The following is a 23,759-nucleotide window of genomic DNA, read 5'->3' as shown; positions in this document are numbered from 1 at the left end:
CCCCAAAGATTACTTAGGATAGCGTCCAGAGAGATTACTTAGCATAGCGTCCCGAGAGATTACGTAGCATAGCGCCCCAAGAGATTACTTAGCATTTAGCATAGCGTCCCCAAAGATTACTTAGCATAGCGTCCCAAGAGATTACTTAGCATTTAGCATAGTGTCCCCAAAGATTACTTAGCATAGCGTCCCAAGAGATTAATTAGCATTTAGCATAGCGTCCCCAAAGATTACTTAGGATAGCGTCCAGAGAGATTACTTAGCATAGCGTCCCGAGAGATTACGTAGCATAGCGCCCCAAGAGATTACTTAGCATTTAGCATAGCGTCCCCAAAGATTACTTAGGATAGCGTCCAGAGAGATTAATTAGCATTTAGCATTGCGTCCCGAGAAATTACTTAGTATAGTGTCCCAAGAGATGGGGTTTGATGAGTCACATCAGGGGCTCCAACGGATAGTCCATGGATTTCCTCTGGCGAAACAACCTGCTGAGAGTTTTGTTTTCTTCAGCAGTCTTTCTTAATGAAAACATTTTGGTACGGGGTATTCTGACTTTTTCCAATAATCTTAGAATTCTGACTTTTTCTCTAAATCCAGATTAAAAAAAATCTCAATTTTGATTTATTTCCCAAAAGTCACATTTTTTCAGGAAAAAGTGCATACAAAAAACCATGTGCCCCCCCCCCTTGCATAGCTTCTGAATATTCAAAGGCTGGGATTCATAGAAAATTGTTATTTTTCTCAGAGCTGTACAAGGATTAATCAAGTCAATCAACAGGAAATAAATCACATTTTGATCAAATATTTTGATTTTTAACTCAGAAGAGATCTAGAGAACGATTCATTGTTTTGTTTTTTCTCCACAAATCTGAAAGGTTGACTTTTACTTCCTCTCGGAACAGTTCGGTTTCTCCCGGAACAGTTCGGCTCCCCTCGACTTTTTTCGGCTCCTCTCGGCTCTCAGCTCAGTTCAGTACGGCTCTTCTCGGAGGAGTTCGGCTCTTGTCGGTGGAGACGGAGAGTCCGTGGAGTCCTGTCGAGTGTGTCCCGTACTATTTCAACTTTTCTGGCTGAAAACAGCGGCTGATATTCGGGGGAAACTACAGTGAGTGAAGTATTCTCTGGAAGTGGAAGACGTGTCCTCCTTTCATCTGCCGTTGATTCACTGACTCAGGGGCCGCAGACACGGAGTTCCTCCTCTTAGTGGTTAAACTGTAACGGACCGGAAGCTAATGTAGCTGCTAACTGAAGCTAATGTAGCTAACCCCGCTGCCTGCTCTGTGTCACGCCGGGAAACAGTCATCATGGCCGGGGACTTCTCGCTGCTCCACCGGACCTGTAAGCTGGTGGTTCTGCTGTGTTTCCTCCACATCTCCGTCACACTCTTCTTCTACGTCCGCTCTCTGGACATCCCGTCCGCCTTCGTCCAGAATCAGCAGCAGAACCGGGACAACCGGACCGAGAAGAACCTGATCCGGACCGACGAGCTGCCCGCCGAGATCCCGGAACCCGGGGAGACGGAGAAGAGGGTAGAGGAGGCCGGGGAGGTGAAAGAGCCGGATCCCGGGGAGAATAAAGAGGCGGATCCCGTGGAGAATAAAGAGCCGGATCCCGGGGAGAATAAAGAGCCGGATCCCGGGGAGAATAAAGAGCCGGATCCCGGGGAGAAGGAGCTGCAGAAATGCCAAGAAACATCCCCCTTGCTGGGTGAGACCTGCTGTGGTTTTAGAACTAGAATCAGAACAAGAACCAGGTTTATTACCTGTAGGTTTACACATGACAGGAGTCTGTGGAGCAAACCGAGACACAGAAAGACATATACAAATATTACGGTTATTAAAGCTGTTTAAAACTATTGTAAGACACTGATGTGAGGGGGGACAGTGAGTATGATAAAAACGTTGTTCCTGTTCCGATCTAAAAAGGGATTAATAACACATTTCATTAAAAGGAGCCCTGACAGTGGATAAAGCATTCTCGATCAGGTTAGAGTAACGCACGCTCCCCACAGCGATTTCTGCTAATATAACCTCTTTAGTTTTACTCATGTTTTCATCAGAACCAGGTTCAGCAGATCAACAGAGGAGGACTCAGCCTGCTGGGTGGAGCAGAAACACAGTCACAAAATATAACAATTTCAGGAGTAAAAGAACACTTAAAGAGAGCTGTTAACATTAAAATACAGCAGTATTTACACCACCATCTGCAGAGAGTAGAGCTCTGATCTGAAGCATGGCTGCCTCCTGCAGAGAGAGCTGATAAAGATCAAGTCAACAGAGAGGGTTTCTGAGGGTTCAAGTGAAGCTAGATCCAGATAATATAAAGTGCACTTTGACTCACTGATGAATGTGTCAGGGGTGCAAAGGGTTATAAAAGTTTAAAGATAATGTAGATCATATAGTCAACAGAGGGTCTGAGGGTTCAAGTGGAGACAGCAGAGAGTCCCCGGTGTGTCGGACATGTCCTCACAGGAACAGAGCTTCAGCTGAAGCGTCAGGAATTTATTTGACTGCGTTCAGAGAGAAACGTTTCAGAATAAAATCTAAAGACATTCAATAAAAACAGAATTTAAAATATGTGAGGAAACCTGCAGGTTCTGGTGGCCCTGCAGGTTCTGGTGGTTCTGCAGGTTCTGGTGACCCTGCAAGTTCTGGTGGTTTTGCAGGTTCTGGTGTTACTTCTGACCCTCACTGACTGTAAACAGGAAGCACTCTGGTGTCAGTGTGAGGCCTGGATCCTCAGCTGGGTCCCCCCGCGGGACAGAACATTGGGAGACTGGTGGTGCCGACAGGTGACGATATTTTTGCTGCAGGGAGTGGGACTTAGTTATCCCACAGATTCTAGTACGGTACCGTTATCTCCACTAACGCTGTCAGGCTCCAGCTATCAGTAGGCTAACGTTATGAAAGGGGCTAGCTTTATTAGCTGGAGTTGGGGGGCGGGGGGGCTGCAGTCAGACTGTTTACATGGAACATGCTTGTTTTCCTCTCTTATTCTGAAAAAGCTAATGTTCCTAACAGACTGCATGAGTGTTGCATCATCCTGTTAGCCCCCCCCCCTCCAGCTGAAGGCCTGTTGACTGTGTTCACACAGTAAAGCTAACCAGTGAAACCAGTTTAGCCACAGTGCACACGGAGCAGGCTGTTGAACTGCAGCCAAATGCTCTGCTGTTTACTTGCTCTCGTTAACTCTGAACCCCGTCAGCTGGGGCATGTGATGTCACAGTGACAGGAGCATCAGCTGGGGCATGTGATGTCACAGTGACAGGAGGTGAAAGGAAGTTTCTTGTTTGTGTCCTCAGTGGGTCCTCTTCGGGTGGAGTTCAGCTCTCCGGTGAAAGAGGAACTGATAAAGAAGGAAAACCCCGCCCTGCAGCCGGGGGGGGCGCTTCAGACCCAAAGACTGTGTGGCGCAGCAGAAGGTGGCCATCATCATCCCTTTCCGCAACCGAGAGGAACACCTGAAGTACTGGCTGTACTACCTGCACCCCATCCTGCAGAGACAGCAGCTGGACTACGGGGTCTACGTCATCAACCAGGTACACGTACTGCTGACATACTGCTGACATACTGCTGACATACTGCTGACATACTGCTGGAACTAAGTCATCAACCAGGTACACGTACTGCTGACATACTGCTGACATACTGCTGACATACTGCTGGAACTACGTCATCAACCAGGTACACATACTGCTGACATACTGCTGACATACTGCTGACATACCGCTGGAACTACGTCATCAACCAGGTACACATACTGCTGACATACTGCTGACATACTGCTGACATACTGCTGGAACTACATCATCAACCAGGTACACATACTGCTGACATACTGCTGACATACTGCTGACACACTGCTGGAACTACGTCATCAACCAGGTACACATACTGCTGACATACTGCTGACATACTGCTGACACACTGCTGGAACTATGTCATCAAGTAGGTACACATACTGCTGACATTCCGCTGACATACTGCTGGAACTACGTCATCAACCAGGTACACATACTGCTGACATACTGCTGACATACTGCTGGAACTACGTCATCAACCAGGTACACATACCGCTGACATTCCGCTGACATACTGCTGGAACTACGTCATCAACCAGGTACACATACTGCTGACATACTGCTGACATACTGCTGGAACTACGTCATCAACCAGGTACACATACTGCTGACATTCCGCTGACATACTGCTGGAACTACGTCATCAACCAGGTACACATACTGCTGACATACTGCTGACATACTGCTGACATACTGCTGGAACTACATCATCAACCAGGTACACATACTGCTGACATACTGCTGACATACTGCTGACATACTGCTGGAACTACGTCATCAAGTAGGTACACATACTGCTGACATACTGCTGGAACTACGTCATCAAGTAGGTACACATACTGCTGACATTCCGCTGACATACTGCTGGAACTACGTCATCAACCAGGTACACATACTGCTGACATACTGCTGACATACTGCTGACATACTGCTGGAACTACGTCCTCAACCAGGTACACATACTGCTGACATTCCGCTGACATACTGCTGGAACTACGTCATCAAGTAGGTACACATACTGCTGACATTCCGCTGACATACTGCTGGAACTACGTCATCAAGTAGGTACACATACTGCTGACATACTGCTGACATACTGCTGACATACTGCTGGAACTACATCATCAACCAGGTACACATACTGCTGACACACTGCTGGAACTACGTCATCAAGTACGTACAGATACTGCTGACATACTGCTGGAACTACGTCATCAACCAGGTACACATACTGCTGACATACTGCTGACATACTGCTGACATACTGCTGGAACTACGTCATCAACCAGGTACACATACTGCTGACATACTGCTGGAACTACGTCATCAACCAGGTAGGAATTAGAGACCTAATTATCCTCAATTACAATGTGACCTACCTTGACGAAGTGACCTACAACGTGACCTACAACGGGACCTACAACGGGACCTACAACGGGACCTACAACGGGACCTACAACGGGACCTACAACGGGACCTACAATCTGACAGAATCAGAAATACTTTATTTATCCCAAACTGGGAAAGGTTTCCGTTGCAGCAGCAAAATACAAAAAGAAGCAAAACAAATACAAATAACTAGAACTAAAAAATGAAATATACAAAAAGACAATAAAATAATGTAAATATAAATGTTCAGTGTGAAGGAGTGCACGTTGAGTCCAGGTCACAGAGAGGCTGTGGAGCAGAGAGTCCTGCAGCCAGAGGGGGGTTACTGTACAGAGTTACTGCAGAGGGCAGGAAGGTTCTCCTGGACCTGTCCTTGTGACAGCTGAGCTGGAGCAGTCAGATGGAGAAGGAGCTTCGCTGTCCTTCCAGCTGCAGGTGGAGAGGGTGGGGGGGTGGGTTATCCATGATGGACAGCAGTCTGTTCAGAGTCCTCCTCTCCACCACAGCCTCTAAAGCAGGGGTGTCAAACTCAAATACACAGTGGGCCGAAATTAAGAAATTGCTACAAGTCAAGGGCCGGACGGGTTCAACGTTTATTGAAAACTTATTGAAACAACCTTATTGCACATATTGAACCTGGAACTAACAAGGCCTATAGATTCTTGCCTATAAAACAACATTAATTATGAAATAAATGAAAGAAGAACATTTTCTACAGGCAAACAGCCAGAAGTGATTTACTCAAAGAAAAATCAAATGTCCTGTAGAAGCAAGAGAACACAATGCAAATATTAAACTGCATTAAAAACTGAAACTGCGTCAAAGCACCGTTTGCTGCTCTGTGGTGCTCACTTGTCTGAGCCAGATACTTGGTGTCTTATCTTGGTTACAAGTTCATCAATGTCTGGGGTCAGGCTCTGAGCTGAGGAAATCCTCAGGATTGAGTGAAGGTGTTCATCAGTAAGACGAGTCCTGTGTGAAGTTTTGTTTATCTTCATCAAAGAGAACAGCTGTTCACACAAGTATGTGCTGCCAAACATAGAGAGCGTTTGAGCAGCCTGGGAGCGTAGATGGGGCATTGTGTCGGGGATGAAACGTGGAAACTCTGCAGCGCCCACAGACTCATATTTTGCCTTCAGTGTGTCACTACATTGGAGCTCGATCAGCTCCATTTGCAGGTTTGTTGGTGCGCTTTCCACGTCAGCTGCAAATGGATCAACTGGCGGTGATTTAAACCTCTGGCTCTGATAAAGTTACCCGCTCGTGTTATGATGCTCATTACATGTTCCGTTTTCAAGGCTTTGCCACACAACGATTCCTGGCGTATGATGCAGTGATAAGCTGTCAGCTCACTTGTGACGTTTTCATCCTGCATCTTTTCTCGGATCCTCCCCACCAATCCACTTTTTTGACCGCACATCGCAGGCGCTCCATCTGTTGTCAGTCCAACAAGTTCATCCCACGGCAGCCCCATGTTATCTACACATCTGGACACCTCTTCAAAGAGATCTTTCCCGTAGTTGTGCCGTGCATTGAGCGTCATCCAAAAAACTCTTCTGTTACGCACAGGCTTGAGTCCACTCCACGGATGAAAATTGACAGCTGGGCAGTATCAGAAGTGTCGGTGCTCTCATCCACAGCAAGGGAGTACGCGATGAAGGCTTTTCCCTTTCCCACAAGCTGTGGTTGGAGATTGGCAGCAAGGTGGCGAACACGGTCAGCAACGGTGTTTCGGCTCAGGCTCACATTTAAAAATGCTTGCCTTTTTTCTGGGCACACGGTGTCGCAAACTTTAATCATGCCGTTTTTGACAAATTCCCCCTCGGTAAAGGGCCGGGATGATTTTGCAATCTCTGCTGCCACAATAAAACCTTAACAGCAGCCTCGCTTTGTGATTTGGCTTTAGTGAACATAGCCTGCTGTGACACCAGGCTTCTTTTTCATTCTTCTACCTTCTGTAGCCTTTGTGTCGTGTCCAGATGCTTGTATTTGTCGTGGTGCTTCGTTTCATAGTGTCTTTTTATGTTGTATTCTTTCACTACAGCCACACTGTCTCCGCACAGAAGACACACAGCTTTGCCCTTTACATCCGCCAACATGTACTGTGCCTCCCACCTGTCTTGAAAACCCCTGTTTTCAAAGTCCACCTTTCGTTTAGCCATTTTGTGGGGAGAGGGATGAAAGTTGACAGAAATGCTGATGAACGAGTGGGGGCGCTTGTAATTGACGCGGGCCTGTGATTGACGTGCCGACGCACGGGCAGTGCATTATGGGATTTGTAGTATTATGGTGGCGCGTATGATATACCAGCGGGCCAGCTCTAATAGTAAATAGATTTTGACATGCAGGCCAAAGATCATTCATTCACGGGCCGGATTTGGCCCGTGGGCCTTGAGTTTGACACATGTGCTCTAAAGGGTCCAGTTTGATGCCAATGACAGAGCCAGCCTTCCTGATCAGTTTATTGATTCTGCTGGTGTCACCGGCTCTGATGCTGACCTACAATGTGACCTACAACTGGACCTACAACGTGATCTATAACGTGAACTACAACAGGACCTACAACGTGATCTGTAACGTGACCTACAGCGTGACCTACAACGGGACCTACAACGTGACCTACAACGGGACCTACAACGGGACCTACAGCGTGACCTACAACGTGACCTACAACGGGACCTACAACGTGACCTACAACGGGACCTACAGCGTGACCTACAGCGTGACCTACAACGGGACCTACAACGGGACCTACAACGGGACCTACAACGTGACCTACAGCGGGACCTACAACGGGACCTACAGTGGGACCTACAACGTGACCTACAACGGGACCTACAACGTGACCTACAACGTGACCTACAACGGGACCTACAACAGGACCTACAGCGTGACCTACAACAGGACCTACAATGTGACCTACAACATGATCTATAACGGGACATACAACTGGACAACTAGACCTACAACGTGACCTACAACAGGACCTACAATGTGACCTACAACGTGACCAGACCTACAATGTGACCTACAACATGACCTACAACGTGATCTATAACGTGACCTACAACAGGACCTACAACGTGATCTATAACGTGACCTACAACAGGACCTACAACGGGACCTACAACATGACCTACAACGTTATCTATAACGTGACCTACAACAGGACCTACAACGTGATCTATAACGTGACCTACAACAGGACCTACAACGTGACCTACAACATGACCTACAACGTGACCTACAACGTGATCTATAACGTGACCTACAACAGGACCTACAACGTGATCTATAACGTGACCTACAACAGGACCTACAACGTGACCTACAACATGACCTACAACGTGATCTATAACGTGACCTACAACAGGACCTACAACGTGATCTATAACGTGACCTACAACAGGACCTACAACGGGACCTACAACGGGACCTACAACGGGACCTACAGCGTGACCTACAACGGGACCTACAACGTGATCTATAACAGGACCTACAACAGGACCTACAACGTGACCTACAACGTGATCTACAACGTGACCTACAACGGGACCTACAACGTGACCTACAACGTGATCTACAGCGTGACCTACAACGTGACCTACACAGGACCTACAATGTGACCTACACAGGACCTACAGCGTGACCTACAGCGTGACCTACAGCGTGACCTACAGCGTGACCTACACAGGACCTACAACGTGACCTTCAACGTGACCTACAGCGTGACCTACAACGTGACCTACACAGGACCTACAACGTGACCTACAGCGTGACCTACAGCGTGACCTACAGCGTGACCTACACAGGACCTACAACGTGACCTACAACGTGACCTACACAGGACCTACAACGTGACCTACACAGGACCTACAGCGTGACCTACACAGGACATACAGCGTGACCTACACAGGACCTACAACGTGACCTACACAGGACCTACAACGTGACCTACACAGGACCTACAGCGTGACCTACACAGGACCTACAACGTGACCTACACAGGACCTACAGCGTGACCTACACAGGACCTACAATGTGACCTACAACGTGACCTACACAGGACCTACAACGTGACCTACACAGGACCTACAACGTGACCTACACAGGACCTACAACGTGACCTACACAGGACCTACAGCGTGACCTACACAGGACCTACAGCGTGACCTACACAGGACCTACAATGTGACCTACAACGTGACCTACAACGTGACCTACACAGGACCTACAACGTGACCTACACAGGACCTACAGCGTGACCTACAGCGTGACCTACACAGGACCTACAATGTGACCTACAACGTGACCTACACAGAACCTACAACGTGACCTACACAGGACCTACAGCGTGACCTACACAGGACCTACAATGTGACCTACAACGTTACCTACACAGGACCTACAACGTGACCTACACAGGACCTACAGTGTGACCTACAACGTCACCTACAGCGTGACCTACAGCGTGACCTACAGCGTGACCTACACAGGACCTACAATGTGACCTACAGCGTGACCTACACAGGACCTACAGTGTGACCTACAGCGTGACCTACACAGGACCTACAATGTGACCTACACAGGACCTACAATGTGACCTACAACGTGACCTACACAGGACCTACAACGTGACCTACACAGGACCTACAGTGTGACCTACAACGTCACCTACAGCGTGACCTACAGCGTGACCTACAGCGTGACCTACACAGGACCTACAATGTGACCTACAGCGTGACCTACACAGGACCTACAACGTGACCTACACAGGACCTACAGCGTGACCTACACAGGACCTACAATGTGACCTACAACGTGACCTACAATGTGACCTACACAGGACCTACAACGTGACCTACACAGGACCTACAGCGTGACCTACACAGGACCTACAATGTGACCTACAACGTGACCTACACAGGACCTACAACGTGACCTACACAGGACCTACAGCGTGACCTACACAGGACCTACAGCGTGACCTACACAGGACCTACAACGTGACCTACAACGTGACCTACACAGGACCTACAGCGTGACCTACACAGGACCTACAACGTGACCTACACAGGACCTACAGCGTGACCTACACAGGACCTACAATGTGACCTACAACGTGACCTACACAGGACCTACAATGTGACCTACACAGGACCTACAACGTGACCTACACAGGACCTACAACGTGACCTACACAGGACCTACAGCGTGACCTACACAGGACCTACAATGTGACCTACAACGTGACCTACAACGTGACCTACACAGGACCTACAACGTGACCTACACAGGACCTACAACGTGACCTACACAGGACCTACAGCGTGACCTACAGCGTGACCTACAGCGTGACCTACACAGGACCTACAATGTGACCTACAACGTGACCTACACAGAACCTACAACGTGACCTACACAGGACCTACAGCGTGACCTACACAGGACCTACAGTGTGACCTACAGCGTGACCTACACAGGACCTACAATGTGACCTACACAGGACCTACAATGTGACCTACAACGTGACCTACACAGGACCTACAACGTGACCTACACAGGACCTACAGCGTGACCTACACAGGACCTACAGTGTGACCTACAACGTCACCTACAGCGTGACCTACAACTTTATATGATGTGGCCTTGGTTATGCTAAGCTAAGCTCTCAGAGAGGCTTTCATGATCCCACATTAAGCTTTAACCCTTCTGTTACATTCATTTTTCTGTAACAGCCAAAATATTCCTGGGTCAATGTGACCCGGTGCATGTTTAATTATTCAAGTCAGAAACCTTTATACAGGAACCTTTTGGTTTGTACATTGTTTGTACCTCTTATTACTATCAATTCAATCAATATTTAGTGCACTTGTGTTATTCACCTCTCACAGATCATGGTTCCATTAGGATAATTCATTCGTTTTTCACAAAAAATACACATTTTTCTGTACATTGAAAAAAACGGATATAAAAAACATTAGTTTTGCATAAAATGTTTTCAATTATTTTTAAAATGTTCAAACTTTTTTTTCCATCAGTTGATGTTGATAAAAACACCTCTTCTGTTCAGGGTCAAATTATGGTGTTTGGGTCTTTGTGACCCCTTTAATTTTTTCTCAAACTGAAAAATGATAGAATTAATTATTGTTCCAAACTCAGCCGGGTCAGATTGACCCCAATACAATCGCTGTGATATAAACATTGAGGGGGGGGGGGGTTGCAAATATGACTTGAACCATTTTCATTTTACATGTTTATTGCACTAAATAAGGCAAGCAGAAGAAGTTTCATACAAAACAAATTCTTTTAAGTATTTTTCCTAAACTTTCAAACGGGTCAATTTGACCCTGAATATAACAGGAGGGTTAATGCAGAGGCTAGCTCAGGGTGTGTCCTCATACTCCCGTCAGTTTCAGGGAGTCAGGGTGACAGCCAGGGTTTTGGGGTGTGAAGAACAAACCCTGTAATGAGTGATGATGATGATGATGAAGGTGATGATGATGATGAAGAGTTTTCTGCATGGAGCTAACAGAGGACTCTCTATAACTGCATTTATTCTTCTCTTGTTTGTGACTGTTCTTCTTCTTCTTCTTCTTCTTCTCTGCCTCCTCTTCCTCACACTTCCCCCCCTGCATGTCAGGATCTGGAGGTCGGCCCTGCTTGGTCTGCTGTGGTTTCCTCTGGTAATACGGGCTTCTCTTTCTACTGCTTCCACCTGTGTTTCCACCTGTGTTTCCTCCTGTGTGTCTGCACAAAAACACTTCAGCTAATCGTACCGTCTTTACACAAAGTGTGTGTGTGTGTGTGTGTGTGCGTGCGTGCGTGTGTGTGCACGTGTGTGCGCGCCCTCTCTCTGTATTTTTACTCCACTACATGTATTTAATCCCTTTAGTTGCTAGGCAGATTAGGATTAATGATGTGAAATATAGGAGGGAGCAGCCATGAGAGGAGGTCAGGTGCATATAGTGTGCAACTGAGAACACACATGCTGTGTGTTCCCCTGTACCTGCACACATAAACAGGGGGCCCCCACAGTATGCCTAACCGCACATGCATTAACATAAATACACACAAATCGTACCCCCAAGATTATTGGCAGCACATTTATTCCCCTGTTTGTGGCTGACCAAGACAAACTGCCAACAAAAGGCTGATAAGAAAAGCTATCCTTCATTAGAGGCGTTTGGGGGTGCTGGTTGATTTAAATGGGTATAATCCCTTCAATCAGACTGTAGTTCCCCTGCAGTAAATCCAGCAGCTACCCTGCAGTATACAAAGCATTCAAACTAGCTGCACCTTTACCAGCTCTGAGAACACTTTACTGATCAATCATTATAAAACAGATCAGAGATATTATTCTGAAATGGACCAATCAGACAATGACTACTTTTACTGTCGCTACTTTAAGTACATTTAGAGGAGAGTACTTTCTACTTTTAACCCCCCCCCCCCCCCCGTGTGGCAGTAACTATCTGTTAGCATGCTTCCTTAATGCCCTCATAGAGCGTGCTAATGTGTAAGCAGGATAACCCGTCTCACCTGAATCTTGGTTTGACAACATGTAGATCTAAGGGGAGGGTACAGTAACTCATGCAGAAACCAGAGAAGAAGAGCAGCATGTGGGGGAGCGGCCTGTCGCCTGCAGCAGGTAAACACCTGCACACCTGAGAGCTGGTTGCTAAGCAACAGTGAAGGGATCAGGTGACCTGAGGAGCTCTGCCTTTCAGACAGGAAGCAATCGGAGCTGCAGGTGTTAGCGGAGGTGCTAACTTAAATGCATCTGGCAGCGTCTGTCCATCACAGCTGAGATGTAGCCACGCCCCCTTCCTCATGATGACAGCATGACGCAGAGTGGCGTCTCATCATGTATTCTGAAGCCTCTGCCTAGACACTCTTATCAGAGGAGAGGAAAGCAAAGCTTAAGAAGATCACATGATGCAGAGTGAACCTACTATGGGTTCAGGACCCAGTCTGTAGCCTGACAGCCTGTCCTATTGTTCGCCAGGATGGAGACGCCACCTTCAACCGAGCGAAACTGCTGAACGTGGGCTACACGGAGGCTCTGAAGGAGTACGACTATGACTGCTTTGTGTTCAGCGACGTGGACCTGATCCCCATGGACGACCGGAACACCTACAGGTGCTTCAGCCAGCCCAGACACCTGTCTGTCTCCATGGACAAGTTCGGATTCAGGTGAGAACACACACGTGAGACACTCAGTAAACACCTGAGACACACAGGAACAAACCTCGAGATGAGTGACTAACGAGCTGAGCCACTAACGAGCTGAGCCATTAACGAGCTGAGTCCTGCTTGTTGCTAAAGTGAAGCCAGCTGCGGAACAGACAGAGAAGAAGAAAAAGTTCATTTCCTGTCAGAGAGAACGTACTGACAGTGAAACACTGCCATCTGCCTGCCCCTCACTTCCTGTTTCCTGTACACACACACACACACACAGGTTTTCTCTCTGAGATAAGAACCCTCTCCACTTCCTGTTTAGATGTGGCAGGAGGATCTCCTCTGAAGAACAGATCTCTGATCTCTAGAACTGCTCTAATATCATTTGTTGTTTAGATATGAACTCTGATGACTAGAGGTGTGTGTGTGTGTGTGTGTGTGTGTGTGTGTGTGTGTGTGTGTGTGTGTGTGTGTGTGTGTGTGTGTGTGTGTGTGTGTGTGTGTGTGTGTGTGTGTGTGTGTGTGTGTGTGTGTGTGTGTGTGTGTGTGTGTGTGTGTGGTGGCCTAACATCGGTACTTTTGCTCTCTGACTTACATCAGGAGAAAGTGGTCTCTTAGCCGTGGGTCGTTTTTGTAGAAGCTATTTCTGATAGCGGTCGGCCTGTCAGGTGAGTTCAGTCATCAGGGGGACCGGTCGTCAGGGGACCGGTCGTCGGGGGGACTGGTCGTCAGTCGTCCCACGTTCATGATACCTGTGATTATTTATATATTTTAGAGACCTGATGTTAGGGTAGTCTCTCTCTGCACTCACTTCCTGTGATGGTAGGGTGTTACTTCCTGTTTACTTACCTGTGTGTCTGCAGGTTACCCTACAACCAGTACTTTGGAGGCGTGTCCTCCATGAGCAAGGACCAGTTCCTGAAGATCAACGGCTTTCCCAACAACTACTGGGGCTGGGGGGGGGAGGACGACGACATCTTTAACAGGTCAACACAACACACAACACACACACACACTAGACCCTGATCTCAGGGCTCCTGGCTGCTGGACTCTGGTCTCAGTGCTCCGGTCTGCTGGACTCTGGTCTCAGGGCTCCGGTCTGCTGGACTCTGGTCTCAGGGCTCCGGTCTGCTGGACTCTGGTCCCAGGGCTCCGGTCTGCTGGACTCTGGTCTCAGGGCTCCGGTCTGCTGGACTCCGGTCTGCTGGACTCTGGTCTCAGGGCTCCTGTCTGCTGGACTCTGGTCTCAGGGCTCCGGTCTGCTGGACTCTGGTCTCAGGGCTCCGGTCTGCTGGACTCTGGTCTCAGGGCTCCGGTCTGCTGGACTCTGGTCTCAGGGCTCCTGTCTGCTGGACTCTGGTCTCAGGGCTCCGGTCTGCAGGACTCTGGTCTCAGGGCTCCGGTCTGCTGGACTCTGGTCTCAGGGCTCCGGTCTGCTGGACTCTGGTCTCAGGGCTCCGGTCCGCTGGACTCCGGTCTGCTGGACTCTGGTCTCAGGGCTCCGGTCTGCTGGACTCTGGTCTCAGGGTTCTGGTCTGCTGGACTCTGGCCTGCTGGACTCTGGCCTGCTGGACTCTGGTCTGCTGGACACTGGTCTCAGGGCTGTAATGTACCGCTGTCTGCAGGTTGTCCTCTAAAGGGATGTCCATCTCCAGACCCAGTGGAGACATCGGGAAGTGTCGGATGATCCGGCACGAGAGAGACAAGAAGAACGAGCCCAACCCTCAGAGGTACGGGGTGTCCCTCCTGTAGTTCATTCAGTTCCCCCAGTCCCCCCAGCTGAACCCATCACTGCTCACATGTTTTTATTGCCAGGTTTAACCGGATCGCTCACACCAGAGAGACCATGTCCTCTGACGGGATCTCCTCCCTCTCTTACTCGCTGGTGAAGACGGAGAAGCTGGACCTGTACACCAGAATCACTGTTGACGTGGGGCGGCCCTGAGAGCCAGGCTCTGATTGGACGCTGCTATGACGCGTCCTGAACCAGACGTTTATTTTGAAAATCTATCGGAGACAATCAGGGCTGGGGAGGTCACATGGTGTGGGCTTTACTGGTGGAGGGTTTGTGGGTAATTAAGAGGGAGGGTTTAGATCTGGTTCCTGGGTCTGGTCCTGGTTCTGGTCCTGGTTCTGGTTCCCAAATATTAATAAGAATCTGAAACCCAGAATCCTCTCTGCAGGGTAAGTGTGTGTGTGTGTGTGTGTGTGTGTGTGTGTGTGTGTGTGTGTGTGTGTGTGTGTGTGTGTGTGTGAGTGTGTGAGTGTGAGAGAGATTTGAGCCAAACATGGAACCCGAGTCCAAGCTGCAGGAACCAGAAAAGGGGGTCACAGAGCCGGGGGGTAAATCCTTTACTTAAAGTGAAACGTGATCATTGTTTTGTTTTTTAAAAGATTTTAATTGTGTGTGTGTGTGTGTGTGTGTGTGTGTGTGTGTGTGTGTGTCCCTGCCCCCGTCTGTGATTTCTTTATTTATTACATACAGTAACTGATATATCCCACGGCCCCTGATGGATGCATCTCATTCTAGAGCACATCAGATACACTTTGGATCTGTGTGTGTGTGTGTGTGTGTGTGTGTGTGAGATGTTGACAGGTTTGTTTATCTTCAGACCAAAAAATCTTGTTTATATATGATGAAACCTTTAATGTGCCTTAAAGAGAGAGGGAAATAAAACCCGTCAAAGACTCCAGTCTGACTTCATTTACCTTCTCTACTTATGGTTTCACACACACACACACACACACACACACACACACACACACACACACACACAAGATCAGACGTGGTGTTTTCTCAGGTTTTATTTTACAAAAGGAGAATCAGAATCAGTTTGGTTGGAGATTTATTAGACGTCTGAGGAACTCGGAGTCGGTAAAAGAATTAAAAGCATTTCTCCGCTGCACAAACTGATGAGTCAACATCCTGAGGCCTCGGTGACTTCATCTCCCAGAATGCCTTTCAGCAGACCTTCCCGCTCATCAATCACCTCTGACTATAATGATTATCCACAATGGGGCGGAGCAGATCTCATGTATCCATGGAGACACACCAGATATCAGAGACACATCTAAAGAAAATATTTCAAACAGTAAATAAAATTCTGATGAACAGCACATCATGTCCATAAAATATGAAGTGAGGAGGAGGAGGAGGACAGTGATATAATGTGAGTGAGATCTGAGCAGCAGGGGGCGCTGTCACACTTCCTGTTGATGTGAGTGAGTCAGCTGACCTCAGGAGGACTTCCTGTTACTGCTTCATGGCTCTGCTGGAGTGGCTGCTGAGAACCTTCCTGAACAGATCGTCTGAACACAGAGAACACGGAGGACATCGAGAAGATCAGGGAACACAGAGAGGTTATTGGAGGTCAGAGACCGAAAGAGGAAATGTTGAGGAATAAAAACTGACCGTTCCTGAAGCTCCTGGAGTCAGCCTGCCGGACAGAGGGGGGGTCATTAGAATAATAATAATGATCATTATTTAATGTCTTCTTTAGTTTTAAACTGTATTCACCTTGGCAGAGTGGAATAAGGAGTTTGGTACATTGAGCTGACATACCGTGAACCTTACCGTTGTTTCCTCCTTCACGTGCAAATCATGATTACAGCATATCACAGCGGCACAACGGGCGAATTACAACAATCCCTGTGTGTTACGTCACACACAGCAATCCAGACCCAACATCTGCACACACCAGCAGCTGGAAACACTCAACACTCCGTAACTCTGCTCTCCAATCTCCGACCGACCGCTGCTCTTCAGATTCCTCGGTCTCCATAAAGGCTCAGACATGTGAGGTTGGATGGCAATAGCCTCCATGGTTCATCTCTCACAGTTTAGCTAACTTCACTTTCTTCTGTGGGCTCTGAGGCAGCCATGGATCGCTCCTTGTAAACCAGCCAATCAGAGCAGAGCTCGTCATCATTATTTAAATGAGCCCCAAATAAGGCAATGCAGCTCGTTTCATTCTGGGACCAAATCACAGGGTTATAAACGGGTCTGTGAAACCACATCTGGACCTTTCTTGTAGACACCAGAGAACATTTAGATACCAGAGAGATGCTTTCTGTGGCTCCTTTAAGAAACTAAATATTAATAACAAGCAGGCGTGTTCTCACCCTGGAGGAGGCGGGATCTGCAGGACCATCACTCTGCACTCTGTCCACCTTAGGAGCTACACACACACACACACACACACACGCACACACAGTTTAATGGGTTGATGTGTCTGGGTTCAGCCAGCAGAGGGCAGCAGAGCTCTGAACACTTCAGTTTTTGAATAACCAAAGTTTCCTTCCTGAAGAAAATCTGTTTTAGTTTGAAAATAAAGAAATACGTTTTTCTTGCTCTGAGAAACTCGGGAGAAAGTGTAGAGACTGACTTATATTTTATATATTTATTACATGAAGTTGTTCTGATGGTTATTTTCAGTTTCGTTTTTTCACTTTATAGATGTTTTTAATTGTTGAATCAGGATCTCATAGAAAATAAAGTAAAAACTGCTTTAAACCTATAGATAGTATTCAACATTAAAATAACGAAATAAATAATAATAATAATTACGCATGGGTTTGATGATGGTGTTGACAGCGTGGACCACGCCGTTGGTCGCCATCAGATCAGCGGCCGCCACCGGGACCCGGTTAACGTACACCGTGTAGTTCCTCTGAAACGCATTAATAATATGTTCATATACTTTCCGGTTCTTTAGAGCAGTAATAAATGATAAGGGGATCCTCACCACGCCCAGCTCCAGTCTCTCCCCCTGCAGAGGCTTCACTCTGGTGTGGGAGCTGACCCCCCCACTGACCAGAAGACCCTCCCCCAGGTGCAGACGAAGCAGAGAGGACAGCTGCTGAGGGTCACCTACACACACACACACACACACACACACACACACACACACACACACACATTTACTACATGCAGGTGGAAGAAGTACACAGATATTGTACTTCAGTAAAGTAGAAGTACTCAGATCTGGTACTAGTTGTAGTGGAGTAAATTGCGAAGCAGCATAACATGTAAATACTCCAGTAAAGTACAAGAACATAAGAATTGTACTTCAGTACTTGAGTACATGTTCTTGGTTACTTCCCACCTCTGACCACATGCTTCATCTGGATAATAAACCCAGAGGCTCTCCAGTGTTCTGTACACTTGGACCAAACAGTCTTCAGCTCTGCTAACAAACACTAAATCTATAATGATCTTTAATAAAACATAAGACCCCATCTCTGGCTGGAGTTTGACCTGTGGGCCATGTTGGAGCTGAAATAAGTCGTAGAACATCTGATCTGAGCTGTCGTGTTAACGCTGTGTTGTGGAGAACGTTTCTATGACCTGTGTTCACTGTAATGTGAATAACGTGTATGAGTCTCTGTGAGGCCGACAGTGAGGCTGCAGCGACGCTGCTCACACTTCTTGTTTACATAAAGGCAGTCTGCAGACACATCGTATTTATGTGAGACGTCACTTTGTGTAACTCTGATTGAGTAACGCTCATGACTGCACGCTGACTCATGTAAACTGAAAGTGTCTGCAGCAACCCAAACAAGGCCTGAGTTCAGACTCACGCAGAAGCCGACTGCGGTCGGGGGGGGGGAGGGCCGCGAACGCCTCATTGGTCGGGGCGAAAAAAGTGAGCGCCCCCTGCTGGTTCAGCAGCTCCGTCAACCCAGCGGTCTGCACAGCGCCCACCAGAACACTGAAACATAGAGAAACTACAACAGTAACACCTGAAACTAAAACAGAACACCTGAAACTAAAACAGTAACACCTGAAACTACAACAGTAACACCTGAAACTACAACCGTAACACCTGAAACTAAAACAGTAACACCTGAAACTACAACAGTAACACCTGAAACTACAACAGTAACACCTGAAACTACAACAGTAACACCTGAAACTAAAGGCAAAACAGCTAAAACTAAAACAGTAACACCTGAAACTAAAACAGTAACACCTGAAACTACAACAGTAACACCTGAAACTACAACCGTAACACCTGAAACTAAAACAGTAACACCTGAAACTAAAACAGTAACACCTGAAACTACAACCGTAACACCTGAAACTAAAACAGTAACACCTGAAACTACAACAGTAACACCTGAAACTACAACAGTAACACCTGAAACTACAACCGTAACACCTGAAACTAAAGGCAAAACAGCTAAAACTAAAACAGTAACACCTGAAACTAAAACAGTAACACCTGAAACTACAACAGTAACACCTGAAACTACAACCGTAACACCTGAAACTAAAACAGTAACACCTGAAACTAAAACAGTAACACCTGAAACTAAAACAGTAACACCTGAAACTACAACCGTAACACCTGAAACTAAAACAGTAACACCTGAAACTACAACAGTAACACCTGAAACTACAACAGTAACACCTGAAACTACAACAGTAACACCTGAAACTACAACCGTAACATCTGAAACTACAACCGTAACACCTGAAACTACAACCGTAACACCTGAAACTACAACCGTAACACCTGAAACTACAACAGTAACACCTGAAACTACAACCGTAACACCTGAAACTACAACAGTAACACCTGAAACTACAACAGTAACACCTGAAACTACAACCGTAACATCTGAAACTACAACCATAACACCTGAAACTACAACCCTAACACCTGAAACTACAACCGTAACACCTGAAACTACAACAGTAACACCTGAAACTACAACAGTAACACCTGAAACTACAACCGTAACATCTGAAACTACAACCGTAACACCTGAAACTACAACAGTAACACCTGAAACTACAACCGTAACACCTGAAACTACAACAGTAACACCTGAAACTACAACAGTAACACCTGAAACTACAACCGTAACATCTGAAACTACAACCATAACACCTGAAACTACAACAGTAACACCTGAAACTACAACAGTAACACCTGTAACTACAACCCTAACACCTGAAACTACAACCGTAACACCTGAAACTACAACCGTAACACCTGAAACTACAACAGTAATACCTGAAACTACAACAGTAACACCTGAAACTACAACCGTAACACCAGAAACTAAAACATTAACACCTGAAACTACAACCGTAACACCTGAAACTACAACCGTAACACCTGAAACTACAACCGTAACATCTGAAACTACAACAGTAACACCTGAAACTACAACCGTAACACCTGAAACTACAACCGTAACACCTGAAACTACAACCGTAACACCTGAAACTACAACAGTAACACCTGAAACTACAACCGTAACACCTGAAACTACAACCGTAACACCTGAAACTACAACCGTAACACCTGAAACTACAACAGTAACACCTGAAACTACAACAGTAACACCTGAAACTAAAACATTAACACCTGAAACTACAACAGTAACACCTGAAACTACAACAGTAACACCTGAAACTACAACAGTAACACCTGAAACTACAACAGTAACACCTGAAACTACAACAGTAACACCTGAAACTACAACAGTAACACCTGAAACTACAACAGTAACACCTGAAACTAAAACATTAACACCTGAAACTACAACAGTAACACCTGAAACTACAACCGTAACACCTGAAACTACAACCGTAACACCTGAAACTACAACCGTAACACCTGAAACTACAACAGTAACACCTGAAACTACAACAGTAACACCTGAAACTACAACAGTAACACCTGAAACTACAACCGTAACACCTGAAACTACAACCGTAACACCTGAAACTACAACAGTAACACCTGAAACTACAACCGTAACACCTGAAACTACAACCGTAACACCTGAAACTACAACAGTAACACCTGAAACTACAACAGTAACACCTGAAACTACAACCGTAACATCAGAAACTACAACCGTAACACCTGAAACTACAACCGTAACACCTGAAACTACAACAGTAACACCTGAAACTACAACCGTAACATCAGAAACTACAACCGTAACACCTGAAACTACAACCGTAACACCTGAAACTACAACCGTAACACCTGAAACTACAACAGTAACACCTGAAACTACAACAGTAACACCTGTAACTACAACAGTAACACCTGAAACTACAACAGTAACACCTGAAACTACAACCGTAACACCTGAAACTACAACCGTAACACCTGAAACTACAACCGTAACACCTGAAACTACAACAGTAACACCTGAAACTACAACCGTAACACCTGAAACTACAACCGTAACACCTGAAACTACAACCGTAACACCTGTAACTACAACCGTAACACCTGAAACTACAACCCTAACACCTGAAACTACAACCGTAACACCTGAAACTACAACAGTAACACCTGAAACTACAACCGTAACACCTGAAACTACAACCGTAACACCTGAAACTACAACAGTAACACCTGAAACTACAACCGTAACATCTGAAACTACAACAGTAACATCTGAAACTACAACCGTAACACCTGAAACTACAACATTAACACCTGAAACTACAACCGTAACATCTGAAACTACAACCGAAACACCTGTAACTACAACTGTAATACCAGAAACTACAACCGTAACACCTGAAACTACAACCGTAACACCAGAAACTACAACCGTAACACCTGTAACTACAACTGTAACACCTGCAACTACAACCGTAACATCTGAAACTACAATCCTAACACCAGAAACTACAACCGTAACACCTGAAACTACAACCGTAACACCAGAAACTACAACCCTAACACCAGAAACTACAACCGTAACACCAGAAACTACAACCGTAACACCTGTAACTACAACCGTAACATCTGAAACTACAACAGTAACACCTGTAACTACAACCGTAACACCAGAAACTACAACCGTAACACCTGTAACTACAACCGTAACATCTGAAACTACAACCCTAACACCTGTAACTACAACCGTAACACCTGTAACTACAACCGTAACACCTGAAACTACAACCGTAACACCTGAAACTACAACAGTAACACCTGTAACTACAACCGTAACACCAGAAACTACAACCGTAACACCTGAAACTACAACAGTAACACCTGTAACTACAACCGTAACACCAGAAACTACAACCGTAACACCTGAAACTACAACAGTAACACCTGTAACTACAACCCTAACACCAGAAACTACAACCGTAACATCTGAAACTACAACCCTAACACCAGAAACTACAACCGTAACACCTGTAACTACAACCGTAACACCAGAAACTACAACCGTAACACCTGTAACTACAACCCTAACACCAGAAACTACAACCGTAACACCTGTAACTACAACCCTAACACCTGTAACTACAACCGTAACACCTGTAACTACAACCCTAACACCAGAAACTACAACCGTAACACCTGTAACTACAACCGTAACACCAGAAACTACAACCGTAACACCTGTAACTACAACCCTAACACCTGTAACTACAACCGTAACACCTGTAACTACAACCCTAACACCAGAAACTACAACCGTAACATCTGAAACTACAACCCTAACACCAGAAACTACAACCGTAACATCTGAAACTACAACCCTAACACCAGAAACTACAACCGTAACACCTGTAACTACAACCGTAACACCTGTAACTACAACCCTAACACCAGAAACTACAACCGTAACATCTGAAACTACAACCCTAACACCAGAAACTACAACCGTAACATCTGAAACTACAACCCTAACACCAGAAACTACAACCGTAACATCTGAAACTACAACCCTAACACCAGAAACTACAACCCTAACACCTGTAACTACAACCGTAACACCTGTAACTACAACCCTAACACCAGAAACTACAACCGTAACACCTGTAACTACAACCCTAACACCAGAAACTACAACCGTAACATCTGAAACTACAACCCTAACACCAGAAACTACAACCGTAACACCTGTAACTACAACCGTAACACCAGAAACTACAACCGTAACATCTGAAACTACAACCCTAACACCAGAAACTACAACCGTAACACCTGAAACTACAACAGTAACACCTGAAACTACAACCGTAACACCTGAAACTACAACAGTAACACCTGTAACTACAACCCTAACACCTGAAACTAAAACAGTAACACCTGTAACTACAACAGTAACACCTGAAACTACAACCGTAACACCTGAAACTACAACAGTAACACCTGTAACTACAACCCTAACACCAGAAACTACAACCGTAACATCTGAAACTACAACCCTAACACCAGAAACTACAACCGTAACACCTGTAACTACAACCGTAACACCAGAAACTACAACCGTAACACCTGTAACTACAACCCTAACACCAGAAACTACAACCGTAACACCTGTAACTACAACCGTAACACCAGAAACTACAACCGTAACACCTGAAACTACAACCCTAACACCTGAAACTAAAACAGTAACACCTGTAACTACAACAGTAACACCTGAAACTACAACCGTAACACCTGAAACTACAACAGTAACACCTGTAACTACAACCCTAACACCAGAAACTACAACCGTAACATCTGAAACTACAACCCTAACACCAGAAACTACAACCGTAACACCTGTAACTACAACCGTAACACCAGAAACTACAACCGTAACACCTGTAACTACAACCCTA

General features: G+C 46.2%; 3 protein-coding genes across 4 annotated transcripts in view; 2 read left to right on the top strand and 1 right to left on the bottom strand.

Moving 5' to 3' along the window:
• The first annotated feature begins 980 nt into the window (after positions 1–980).
• On the top strand, positions 981–15,839 carry b4galt1l (DP-Gal:betaGlcNAc beta 1,4- galactosyltransferase, polypeptide 1, like). Its single transcript, XM_063877073.1, is given in 7 exon segments — positions 981–1,707; positions 3,302–3,375; positions 3,377–3,538; positions 12,978–13,165; positions 14,014–14,136; positions 14,776–14,880; positions 14,966–15,839. Coding segments are annotated over 7 exon segments (1,185 nt in total). The 5' UTR covers positions 981–1,304; the 3' UTR covers positions 15,096–15,839.
• Positions 5,424–9,370, top strand: LOC134860198 (putative mediator of RNA polymerase II transcription subunit 26). Of its 2 annotated transcripts, XR_010165202.1 has the most exons (3): positions 5,424–7,888; positions 7,998–8,655; positions 8,750–9,370. XR_010165202.1 is itself a non-coding variant. In XM_063877075.1 (2 exons), exons 1-2 carry the CDS (start codon positions 7,374–7,376, stop codon positions 8,593–8,595), a joined length of 1,113 nt encoding a protein of 370 aa, XP_063733145.1. In that variant the 5' UTR covers positions 5,425–7,373; the 3' UTR covers positions 8,596–9,370. The 2 variants fall into 2 exon arrangements, 1 of the variants encoding a protein (XP_063733145.1); XM_063877075.1 differs by having other exon boundaries at positions 5,425–7,888; positions 7,998–9,370.
• A 101-nt stretch (positions 15,840–15,940) lies between the features above and the next one.
• tgfbi (transforming growth factor, beta-induced) overlaps positions 15,941–23,759 on the bottom strand; it is a 32,058-nt gene continuing 24,239 nt past the window's right edge. The window contains 6 exon segments of the mRNA XM_063876946.1: positions 15,941–16,459; positions 16,563–16,587; positions 17,273–17,328; positions 17,718–17,820; positions 17,896–18,020; positions 18,731–18,861. Of these exon segments, the coding sequence (XP_063733016.1) occupies positions 16,404–16,459; positions 16,563–16,587; positions 17,273–17,328; positions 17,718–17,820; positions 17,896–18,020; positions 18,731–18,861 (496 nt within the window). The 3' untranslated portion in view covers positions 15,941–16,403.

This window comes from Eleginops maclovinus, chromosome 23, assembly GCF_036324505.1.
Source record: "Eleginops maclovinus isolate JMC-PN-2008 ecotype Puerto Natales chromosome 23, JC_Emac_rtc_rv5, whole genome shotgun sequence".
NCBI classification, from domain to species: Eukaryota; Metazoa; Chordata; class Actinopteri; order Perciformes; family Eleginopidae; genus Eleginops; species Eleginops maclovinus.
The sequence above is the reverse complement of the archived record's forward strand: the minus strand, read 5'-3'. Positions and strand labels throughout refer to the sequence as shown.

Coding starts and splice junctions, on each gene's coding strand:
- LOC134860198 (XM_063877075.1), top strand. CDS start 7,374: ATGTGCTCTAAAGGGTCCAGTTTGATGCCAATGACAGAGCCAGCCTTC. Junction 7,889..7,997: donor AACAGGACCTACAATGTGAC/CTACAACATGAT, acceptor CTACAATGTGAC/CTACAACATGACCTACAACG.